Source organism: Oryzias latipes, chromosome 8 (assembly GCF_002234675.1).
Source record: "Oryzias latipes chromosome 8, ASM223467v1".
NCBI classification, from domain to species: domain Eukaryota; kingdom Metazoa; phylum Chordata; class Actinopteri; order Beloniformes; family Adrianichthyidae; genus Oryzias; species Oryzias latipes.
Window position 1 is genome coordinate 20,414,272 of NC_019866.2, and position 12,227 is coordinate 20,426,498.

General features: G+C 41.6%; 1 protein-coding gene across 7 annotated transcripts in view; it reads right to left on the minus strand.

The window, feature by feature from the left end:
• LOC101159019 (RNA binding protein fox-1 homolog 2) overlaps window positions 1–12,227 on the minus strand; it is a 55,059-nt gene that overhangs the window by 14,159 nt on the left and 28,673 nt on the right. For all 7 annotated transcript variants that reach the window (XR_909203.3, XM_004071813.4, XM_020705464.2 and 4 more), the window contains 4 exons: window positions 10,647–10,844; window positions 9,888–10,055; window positions 8,541–8,594; window positions 7,598–7,690 (listed from right to left, as the gene is read on the minus strand). Coding sequence is in view for 6 of the 7 variants with exons in the window: in XM_004071813.4 (XP_004071861.1) it covers window positions 7,598–7,690; window positions 8,541–8,594; window positions 9,888–10,055; window positions 10,647–10,844 (513 nt within the window). In the remaining variant the exon portion in view is untranslated. The remainder of the gene's footprint in view (window positions 1–7,597; window positions 7,691–8,540; window positions 8,595–9,887; window positions 10,056–10,646; window positions 10,845–12,227) is intronic.

Below are 12,227 nucleotides of genomic sequence, written 5' to 3' on the forward strand. Positions count from 1 at the left end.
TAATAAGAACACAGACAGTCCACTACAAGAAACCAACCCAAAGTGGAGAGATGAAACCAATGAAGAAAGAAACAGCAGAAGAGACCCCAAAAAACACAGCAAGGTAAACCCCAAATCTGTTTAGAGATGCATATGGTGTTTGAAAACTCAGTGACTTCCAGCATGTTGCACCAGCTGTTCTTTTTTTTTAGATAAATCGAGAAAATTGTTACTTTTTCAATCATTAAGAATGTATTTGATGTAAATAAACTACCATCATTTACTTCAGTTTTTTTTGTAAACTTCTTGATCATCAATAAACATTTAGCTATTGATTGGAAATGGAGACACAAACGGCTTTTGTGTGAAAATGTGAAAGTTCAACTTGTGAAAGTTCAACTTTTCAAACTACACTTTTACAAAAATAAAAAGGATTAAATGTATAGAAATAGGTCTGCTCAGTGCCGTCTTAGAAGTAACCAAAAGTAAACCATATTTGACAACAAAATTTCATGTATTTATCTGAATATGAAATATCTGAAAACAAAAAAAAAAAGATTTTCTTTAATAATAGTGCGACACAATTTAGTGTTGCACCAGTTTATAGGAAGAATTTTGAAATCCATAATAACCAAAGTCATAAAAGAAAAGCTGGTGCAACACAGCCCAGATCTGAGGTAAACATTACATCTAAAGTAAAGTACATTCTCTGTTTTAGGACGGCTGTTAGTTAGATAAATAACAACACATTATCATACGTATGTAGTATGTGTTCATCAAGGTTGATTCCATCAAAATAGTAGTTGGACTTGGTTTATATTTTATAATAAAAGACCTTTTCTCCAAGAGGCCTTTTCAACTATCAATTAGGAATGATGAAATAAAATAATAATACAATATGAACCAAATTCTGCTATTTTTTTAACTACTACTTTATTGGTGTAGTGGAAAATTTAAATTTAAAAAATCTCATCAATACCCAGTTTTTCAAGTTAAAGATGTTTAGCTCCCTTTCTAAGAGGCTTTAATGACCCTTTTCAAAATGTTTTCTGCTATTAAAACCATCCAGAATGGAGGAGAGTCTTCACTAATTCCGCATTAGAACATCATTCTCTCGTTAAATCACACGTTCTGACTGCTATAATGATACTTTTAAATGACTTCAACCATGTTGCGACTGGACTTTGGTGCCAATGCAACATTTTTTTTTGTTTTATTAATCTGCTGTTTTGTTTGCTTCTTGGCTCAGTTCCTGTCATGTTGAAAAGCAGTTTCTGCCCAGTTATAGCATCTCAACAGATAACTGTGCCCTAAAACTGTTGTTTGGTCCGTGTTAGTTTAGTCCTCTTCATTTATTAAAGCTCACTTGAATTCTGGTGCAGCTCAGACATTTGAACTCTGGTTAGTCTAAAAACGAGGGTTTTGGTTTGCCTTTTAGAAAAACCTGATTGGCTTAAGCGTCAGCACATATGTGGATGGAGAATCAACCAAAGTGCAAAGAGAGAAAACTGTCAAAGCACCAGACATCTTTAAAAAAACTATCCACAGCTCAAATTTAAAGTGGATTCAGAATTTGACAGGAGGTAATGGGGGCCTGAAGGCAACAAAGTAACCACAGTATAACAGAAAAGTGTTTTTAAAATGCTCTTCTCTCTTGCTACCATGTGAGGCTTTGCTTTAGGCATGTCGCCCCAAACAAACAGCTAATCAAGTGAGGTCTCTCCACGCTTGAGTGCAGAATGAAAGAAAAATCAACCTAAAACACGTTTTCAACATTTCCATCCAAATCTGATCAAATTTAAATTCATGAACTAAATGAGTGCAAATGAAGAGCCATTATTTCACACAGGTAAGTCACTGCCTTGAGAACCAAAGCTATCCTGTTCATTCTGTAAGGGTAAAATTTCCAACAGTAAATAATATTTAGACGGAAATAGACTGTAAAGTGGCTTGTTATGTGGCTGCTTGAATAAACAGGCTTTCACCACTTGCGCTCAGCAGTTTGTATGACTTATACTTAGTCAAAATGACTGATATTTAATTACTTAAGTACACCCAATAAGCAGCCACAGCCTTTTAGTTCCTGAACCATAACAAATGGCAGGACTTGGTTAATCACACGTACGCTGTGTGCTCTAGTTACAGTAAATACTGATACTACTCTAGTTGTTAACTTCAGTTTGTATTGTTCTTTATTTTACTGGAAATGCAAATATGTTTTATAACCATGTCCGGATTTTCAAAAGGATGTGAAATAGTAGAAGATGTACTTTCCTTTAGAGTATCAATGCTTTTATAAATAGACCTAGAATTTCAACTTGTGTTTCCTAAGACGAGAGGAAGATTGGTTCATGTCTTGGCAGAAGAGGCAGGCACTGGTCACACAACACTGACCAACTTTCTGTAGCACAATCTGTCAAGATGCCTCAACACTCTTCTGTTGTCTGTGGCGTCTTCATTTCTCAAACGCACACGTCCCAACACTTACATATGCCGAAAGCAAACAAGTCAATGAAATGAAACTCGAGGAGCCGTATTTGGCTTGCAGCTCTGCATTCATTCACAGCAATCATAGGCAGCAACAGGGTGCAAAGCTATGCGTTGTTTCCACTGATTTTTATTAAGTAAGAAGAAGTACATTTTCATTGGAAATTTCATGTGTGGAGGGTGATTACATTTGGTCATTCCGGTGAGGGGTTAATGAGATGGAGGGGTGACCATATGGAGGACAATTTACAGTTAAAGAGACACTTGTTGGAAACAGGTTTCCATCGGTTTCACTGTCATTTTAAATCAAACCAATTGTCCGTTTGGGCCTGTCAATCTCCTAATGTCATTTGTAAGTGTAAGTTTAAAAAAAACCAGTATCTGTGCTTTATCAAATGCCTTTTTTTTTAAGGGCACATAGCAAGGGATCAATTCAGTGATGTTTGTACAACTTACCGTTGCCGTAGAAACAGCGAGTGGTTACCGGGGAGACTGACAACAACACACAGAAGTCGTCAGGGAAACAGAAAAAATATAATAAATAATGGAACAAATAATCCGAATAACAAAAGAGCCTAAACGTACCCATCCTGGTCCCATGTGAAAATAAGACGTGACAGCAGCAGTGCAACAGTTCAGAACAGATGAAGAAGAAAGAGGAAGAAAAAGGAGAGAAGGTGCTAGCTGTCGATGCTCTGACCATCATTACATATGTGGGTTAAAAAAAGGGTCTCTGGTAATGTATACTGTAAACAAAATGGTAAATAAAGAGTGATGTGGGGGAACCTTATCAGAACCCCAACAGCTATAGTAATAAAAGGTTGGGGAAAGGATGGAGAGCAGATGCAAATTGGCTCCACCGATTCTGTTTTGGACCATTTGGGTCATTTTTCCAATGTGTTACAAGAAACTACTTGTTTTTGTGTGGTTAAAATTACACCACAATGAGGTTAGAGTGTGTTGAAACTCTGGGCGTGGGTCAAGTGAATTTAACCTTCCTGTTCTTAACCAGTCACCACAAACAAATGGACTGAAGAACTGTCAAACAAAAAGTAGACAAAAGATTGAGCAGAGAGAACAATAAAATGAACAGAAAATGCTGAAATCAACTCATAATTACATTTAGAATGACCAAACAGAGAAAAGAAAACCTTGACTGGCAAAAAGAAATGCCAACACACAGAAAGAAAGAAAGAAGGTCAAAGAGAAAAAAATAATCTTCTCTTTCAAACACTTATTTTCTTACAGACAGAACAGACTCACGTGGACAAGCTTGCAGGTCATTCAACATTTCGGAGATCAGGTCATGCAATAACAAAATAGTTTCCATAACAAAGCAGGCCTGGTCAATTCCAAAACTGTGTGTGGTTGGGGGTAGGGGTTTGGGAGGTGCAGGTCATCTCCCATGAATGGTACAGAAGCAACAGGTAAGCCTTAAACTCAGGCCAGCCAAGCCAATAACCTTTATCATTAGGTTCAATAACCAGAATCATTGGAGAGAACGCTTAAACCAGCTGGAGGCATTGGTCAGAGTGAGCTGAAGGCCAGCTGTGTGTGCTGGCAGCTTTGGCTGGTGAGAAGGTGCAGGCATCCTTTCCCCGCTCGCATGCATTGATAAAGACGCTCTTACCCATGAGTCTCCCTTACACCTTTTCCACTTTGCATGCATTAGTGAGCACTACTTGCACACAAACAGAGTACCTCGACAACTCTCAGATAATGCGTTGCCTTATCTGACTAAAACTCTGCGCAGCAGAGAAGCAAGCCCTTCCCACTCCAGCAACACAGACGCTTCTCAATCCATCTGTAAGGCCTTTTTTCTAAGTATTTTACAATGTACTAGTTTATAGTAAAACAAATGATAACAAAAGTCCATGTTTTTTACAGGCGTTTTCCCATTTCTTATAATGTCCTTCAAAGCAGCCAGACTTTGTGTCAAGAGTATAACAAACATTTTGCAAAATGTTTTTAGCAGATATGCGATATTTTCCAACCCATGCATTACTAATACCCCATATCTGCATGTATATTTGCAGAACCACATGCTGCAGGTTTTCTTAGCTGTGGCAGAACACTGGTACTTGTAAAAGAATGTCTGCTTTTTTTTTTTTTTTTGCACTTCAGCACAAAAATATGAAAGTTTGGCAAAACAAAAGCAGGTGAAGTAAAACTTCAGGGCAGGATTGGTGAGATCGATGCCAAGAAGTTTTTTCACATTCTTTTTCCACACAGTGGGAAACTGTTGACCTTACTGGGTTCCGTTTTTAGGCTGACTCATGTGACCTCATGTCCGACTGAAGAAAGCAGCTACTGAACTTCAGTGAATTTCTGAGATGCAGGTTCGGAATGAAGTCGGCTGCAGGCGAACCCCGTCACCGTGGTGAAAACATCTCTATGGTGCCACCCCATAAGGCTTTGTAATTATAATTTAAACATCTGCCAATTCCAATAATGGACCTATTCTATTGTGTACTTTATTGGTTTATTGTCTTCCTTTGGTACAAAAATAGACAGAAAATGAAAGACGCAAACAAAGTGCTTAAAAACGCCAAAGAAGCACTACTTCACACTACTTTTGAAGATTTTAGTATGTGGCTCCAAGAAAGCGAAATATAAGAAATGGCCTGTGCCTCATGTAAAATCAAGAGCTAGCAGAGAAAACTGGAAGCATGTTCTCACAAACCAAAGGAGCCACACACAACACGGGCTGCCCTGTTTGGAATTGCATGAGGCAAATACTTGAAATGAGCTACCGTTAAAACCTGAGGGAACAAACAAGAGACCCAAATGTACTCTGTGTGATGCAAAAGACAGGGCGGTGGATTCAATATCTCAATAAAAGGTTGATCTTTAGCAGATTACTGTGTGTTAGTCGTAGATGTTGCTTCTCATAGCAGGTAGATGTTAGCGCACCTTAAGAGGACTGCTTCATGTTAGACACCATAACACAGGCAGCAGAGCCATGGACGGGTGGAGATGCATGAAGTGTTTAAGTTCATGGGTTTGAACGGAAATACACACTGCGACGGCTATATATATAGACCTCGACGACTATATATAGAGTGAATATTGGTGAAATGGGATGACAGAGGGGCAGATAAAGACAAGTGAACTGGAGTTGGGCCACTTACATGGACACACTGGTAGTGTACAGGTTAACTGACTTCTTCAAAGCGCAGAGTTTTATCCCAGACTAAGAGAAGCAGAGTGCTTTAAGTACAAGAATCTGTGTCTTTCATTCTTTTTCATATAGACTACATGCATGCAAACAATGGCAGCTGCTTTTTAAACCACGACTAACCACCTTCCACCGTCATGCACCACAATAAACGCATTCCTTTGTAAATGTATTATCTACACTGCTGTGGTTGCGCTGGAATACGAGGCACGCAGGTGCAGCTTATTTCATGCTAACAAGATTATTTAATGCACCGTCACTAAACAGCCAAATAAAATAAACATGCACATAAAGGCTACGCTACAGCTTCAAATCGTGTAAAATATCCATGAGGAAATATCAACCATGCACACCGAAGCACACCTGATCAGCTAAACCCATGCCAGTGGATAGCAGAACAGTGCAGAGTCACACACAGTCACTGACAGATCGGCCCGTTTTTCAGAGCTTCTGAATGAAAATGTGTCGCGTTATCTTTGTCAGTTCCAAAAAAAAAAAACTCTGAAATGATGCGACCATTCAAAGCAAGTCACTGCAGCAACATCATCCACCAGAGAATCGCCTCTAAAACACAAGATCAGCCCCTTTGCCTTTCATCAAACTGAAACCCAAAGGTCCTCCTGTGCCAGCCTTTGCAACCTTCCAGCTCATGCACCTTCAGACAAAAAGAGACGGACTCCTGCTGCTGCTCCACCATGCTGCTAATGACTTGCTACACACCATCACCACTACTGAAGTACAACAGAATACATGCAAAGTGACTGCAGAAAGCAAAGAACAAACCACCTACTGCTGGCTAAAGGTGACTAAAGTCATGCAAATCTTAAGGAAACACAGGTTAAACGATGCTAGGGTCAGCGCAGCTTTGAACTTGGTACAGAGGTGAGACTGATGCAGGCTAAGCCAGCCCCAGCAGCATCCACTCAGCTTGCTGATTGGCTGAAGGTGGGGGTGAAGGGAGGGTGTATATTGCACCAGTGAGTGCAGGTAGTCTTTTCCATTCTCAACCACACTGCAGCAAAACTGAGAGTGTGAAAATAAAAGCATCCAGCCTCATCCATCATGCAGATAATCGCACATACCTACACACACCCGATCACCACAGAAAGCCCATGCAGAAACCTTGGCTTAAGTCAAGTGATGGGATATGAAGAAGTGGCTGAACATCCCCATTCAAATGAAGAGAGACTGCTCTCAAAAATTCAACACATGCTTCACTTAAAGGTAGAACAACTCATAGAAATAAAACACATGGAAGCACAAAGACGAACATACAGAATTCAAGTGTTTCTTAGAAAGAATCAAGACGTCCAAAAAAAGGAGATCATGCTTCAGTGTCGCCGCTATTCCCAGCATGCTGCTGCTGCACCGGGAGCCATTAGCTGTCACAACAACATCAGCCACAGCATCAGGAGGGGGGGGGGGGAGGGGGGGGGGCACACAAAGGGATTTCCACGCTGGGGGAGAAAACATAAGAGCATCTGACAGCGATCTGCCATGCATCGTCCTTTCCCCCTCGAAGCTCTCGTGCCCTCCAGTGCCAGCTACACAAACATCATTCCAACAGTTACACAAAAAGTTTCGACATCAGTGAGTTTGGCATCAGTCAAAAAAAAAAAAAAAAAAAACAGTGAAGAGGCAGTAGGTTAATGTGGAAATAATGCTGCTGAGGTAAAAACACACATGCTGTGCTTTCGTCTTGTTCTTGCACCCTCCCAATCCTTCCCAGAATGATGAAACACAAAATCAAAAAAGGAAATAGGTCTCTTTGGACTTTTAATAACCAGAGAAACAGATTGCAGAGGACTGGAGAGTGGGATACCAGTGGGCTGCATCAGAGCATATCACTTTAGGGAAGATGGGAGCTAGCTAGCTGTCAGTGATCAAGCAGAATTATGATGGGAACACAAGGAGACGACAGAGGGGAGAAAACAAAAAAGAAAAGGAAAATACCTCAATCTTCCGTCCTTCTACCAGGGTGCCATGCAGCTTTTCCCTGGCTTTCTCTGCATCTGCGCTGTTTTCAAATGTCACAAAGCCAAAGCCCTGTGGCACACAGCAGGTAAGGAAAAGGAGGAGATTGAACACAGAGGAGGACAACACAGAGAGGGAAGCTGCCTTAACACCGAACAGGATTCTCGTGTCAGGGCCGTCCAGTTTTGATGTTAAGTCAATGTACAGACGCGTTTAGAGGTCCTCGACGCGTCAGCAGCGCCTCTATTGCATCACCACATGATCCGGACGCCACCGCACCGAGTTGAATGGCTTTGGCACGTGACGTGTTGATGACGCGATCATTGGGTGGAATCCAAAACCAACATGGAGGAGAATCTGATCTTTCTCCTGAACTTTGTAATGTCTTTTTTTTCCCCATCGAGACTGAAATAAAACATAATTTAACTTTCTTGTTCCTCCTTGGACTAACGCGGGACGCAGGTCGTCAAACTGGGAGACGGAAGTGCAAAGTGGCTGTCCTGCAGTCGATGGTGAACCTCGCCGTACTGAAGTCTCTGCTTGACCTCATGAACCCAGACAGGGAGACGTAATTACTAACGCTTGTCAAAATAAACCTGATCTCCCAACATCATCAGTTTCTTCCGCTGATTGTAAATGAGACAAACAGTTAACGCCTCCATGTAGCGATGAGGCTAAAAACTTTAGGTGGTAGCTCCTCCCACGCGCGTCTGGAGTGTGTAGTTTATAAACACATTTTTGGAAAAGTGTCCAGAAACGAATTTGACGCGCGTCCAAAGAGGGCCGTCTGACACGAATTTGTCCTGCGAATTGCGTTCGGTGTAAACGCAGCTTCACATGGAATCTCTTGCGCTTTTAGGAAACGTTAGAAATGCAGGCAATGACAATTTCTCACCTGAAATGAAGATAAATTGTTACGTACCTTTGAACCCCTCTCATTGAATATAATCTCTACATCCAAAATCTTCCCAAATTGCTGCAAAAAGGGTCAAATAAATGAAGTTAGCAAATGTCTGATGAGAACCTGCCGTCCATCCTGAAAATCTCCACAGCCCCCCCCCCCCTCCCCCACCCCATCACAGACAAACATGCTGCTAAAAAAAAACTCTGCCAGGCGTCCAGCTCTGGAAAAATGACACAAAGACTAAGAAAATGCAATGAATTGATTTGGCATTGCTATAAAATATATTTCTAGGTTTTTAGTTTTGTCATGACGCATGTTCATATTTTAAATTTGTATAATTTCGACAGGATATATGTTTATAAAGTTATTTCAGGTTTAAGTTGGTTTATTCTGAAAATATTTACCTGTCTCTTTTATTCAGATTTATGTTTAAAAAATTAAAAGTTTTGAACGTTTTAAAGTTTTAGTGAGTTCAATAAATGTTCATCCTGTTGCCCCAGACCTAAAGTGTGTTTTGGGTTTTGCCCCCTTTGTCCAATTGAGTTTGAAAAGTCACAAAAAATAGATTTTTTTTTTATTTTTCTGTATTCATTATTTGTAGTGAGCTATTTGGGAAAAACTTATAAAAATGTTTTAAAATGTATATTTGTGAGATATTTGTGTATGGGGGGGGGGGGGGGGGGGGGACAAAAAACATTGTTTTAAGAGGGCATCAATTAAAAATAAAAAAAACGTTAATGAGTTTGACCAACCAAAACTTGTAATCTTCTTTTAAAATTGACCAATCCCAAAACAGACTAGCACTGAGAGTGATCAGATGAGAAGTTATCTTTCTTCCTTCTGATGGTCAAAATGGAAAGCTGCTCCTGAGCGCACAGAGCGGAGGCGTGGGCATGGAGGACGGAGCACACAGCTTCACGCTCTCACAAGTCTGTTTTCACGCTCCAAAGCACCATTCTGTGCACCCAGGAGAATGAACTCATGAGGACACTTATGCTCCAGTACGCAATTTTTGACGGAAATTTGACACCATAGTTTTATTTTTGTTGTTGCTCATTGCAGGTCTTTAACAACAGTAGTTACAACTATTGCACACTAGGGGTCACTATTACACAAGAGACCACTTCTCGCTGCACACAGCCCTCTTCCACTTTGATTTCAGCCCTGCTGCCTTGATATTTTTCCTCCCTTTTGTTAGTCATGCTAAAGAAACTCCCAGCCTCGTCAGCTTAGAAAGAATGATTTTTTTTTTTAAGTTGACCCCTCTGGGGGAGCCACTTCCCCTGCGCAGCACCAACAGTGTCATCCTGATTTATTGATGCAGCTAAAAAAACACGAGGCACCACACCATTCCAAGACTCTTACCCCAAACATCTGCCTCAGGTCTGGATCACGAAAGCGGAAGGGGATGTTTGAGACATGGAGGCGTTTTGGGGTCCCTTTGGCCTCTGAGGAGTCTCCGGCAGACCCTCCCGCTCCTCCTGCAGCACACTGTACACCCGGCTCACCTTGGGGCACCTCCTCTGTCTTTGCCTTTTTTTAAAGAATGAAAATGAAAGGTTGGGATTAATGCTTTAGAGCTACACATCGACACAAAATGCATTCAAGAAGAGAGATAAAGAAATCCCAGCAGATATTTGATGACGTGTTTTTTGTGAATGTTGAGCTGAAAAAAGCAATACAGACGCATTTCATTTGTGTAAACACATGTCAGAGTGGAGGTTTAAATCCTCCATCATGACCCAACAACCTTCAGAAAGCAGGTTTCATCGGGTTTTTGAGGTGAACGTCATCTGAATGCTGGTTTTTGTTAACATCAGCTGGTAAAAATCAGGTGGTGTGCCGTCTCTTTCTCTGCAGGTCTTTAAGCCAAAAAACGTTTTTATTCATAAACTGATAACAGTAATCTTAGATACCAGGAAACGTATATAAAACAGGAATAATTTACATAAAAGTTTCAACAAAAATATAATATACAACTGAAATCAAAGGAGAAACAATAACATTTGACTGCAGATTACACCAACCTGACATACAAACTGTTTTTGTTTTTTTTAAATTGGGATTAAATACCCCAAAAAATGTATAAATCAAGCGATAATTATGCTACAAAGTAGAGCTTACATTGTTGCTGTTGGGTGTGGTAGCGGCTCCATTAGCACCAACCCCTAGCTCTGCTGAACCTTGGCCCCCAGCTCCAAACATGGCCCCCGGGCCAAACTCCGCTCCTGGTAGCCCGTTTTGAGGCGGGGGTGGAGGAGGGAAGGCTGCAAAGGGTGGAGCTACCAGAGCCTCCTGTCCTCCAGTCGAATCCTGTGAGCCCTGTGGCGCCAACCGATGGGGGGCAGAGGGAAGAAGAGATGGAAGCACATTAGCGTTTGTTCTCGGGGAGTGTTCTGTGCAGCGAATGCAGAGCGGCGATGGAGCCAGAATGAGGGGGTTAAAAATTCTTCCTATCACATTTCACTCTCCCTCTCAGTCACTCCCCTCGTTCTGTGCATGATCCCCCCCCCCCCCCCACTCACTCTACCTCCATATCTCTGACAGGCATGTGTTTTCAGTCAGCCAACCATGAAATATTTACAGCAAACACATCTATTATTAAGACTCACAAAATTTGATACACACTTTGACATGCAAAGATGCTTTTGGGATTGCCCGACACAGATGGAGACGAAAGCGGCAGGAAGTTAAGTGTGGCGTCCTCCCAGCTTCAAGCTGCATGGTGCGAACACCTATTTCAGCGTTTGTGGACGATCCTTTGAGCATCTAATTCACATTAAAGATAATGGGGGGGGGGGCTCTGAAGCTTTACGGTCTGGACCCTTATCCAGCATTTTCTCCTCTGTGTTTTTTATGTGTGGTGACGGCACTACAGCTCCCCTCCAAGCGTTTTCAAATTACTCCTAAATCTTTGGTCATGAATAGGAAGCAGAAAAGGTTCAGACGCAGACGAGATGAAACAACAATATTTCTCTGAGCCTCAAACAGGAATTGAAGATCATTATACGCAATAATATATTTTACATATATATATTTCTGCATTCAAGCGATTGTTTTTATTCATTTACAAGCGAAAATGAAATCATTTTTAGTACAATAAACTTAAAGGGGATTTCAGTGCAGCAGTGCAGTGTCCTATAAACCCATAGAAAAGCTGTTCAGCAGTTATCTTTCGGTCTAAAAACAGATTTTTAGTGCAGCACTCCGACCTGACACTCACCAACAACCCCTGCTTTGGTCTCTGCCAAGGCCCGCTTCTGAGATGGGTGACGCCTAGAGACACGCCGTCTCCACAGACAATCTTTTTAATTAGGCAGAGTAACTAAAACGCCGCAAAGCAAATGGGCTCTTACGTTCTAATCCTAAAGCCTTCCGGCTCGCTGCTCCTCTGCAGTGGCCGTCCTCGCTGTAAACAGGCAGCCGAGGCTGAGCGGCCCATCTGCAGCACACGGAGCTGCTGGGGTTTGAGCCTGACAGACAGAGCAGGCATCAAAGAAGGCTGAGTAATCCAAAAACAGGATGGGAGGAATCAGAGGATCTCGCAGGCTACAACTGTGATTGTGGTGTGGCTTAATGAGGAAAGATTGTGCAGCTCGTCAGGAATGAATGCGACAGGAGATTGAAGTCTGCATGAAGTACGGCTCTGTCACCTGCTGAGAAAAAACATCTAAAGTTGGAGCCTCGTTCAATGAGAAATGGAGA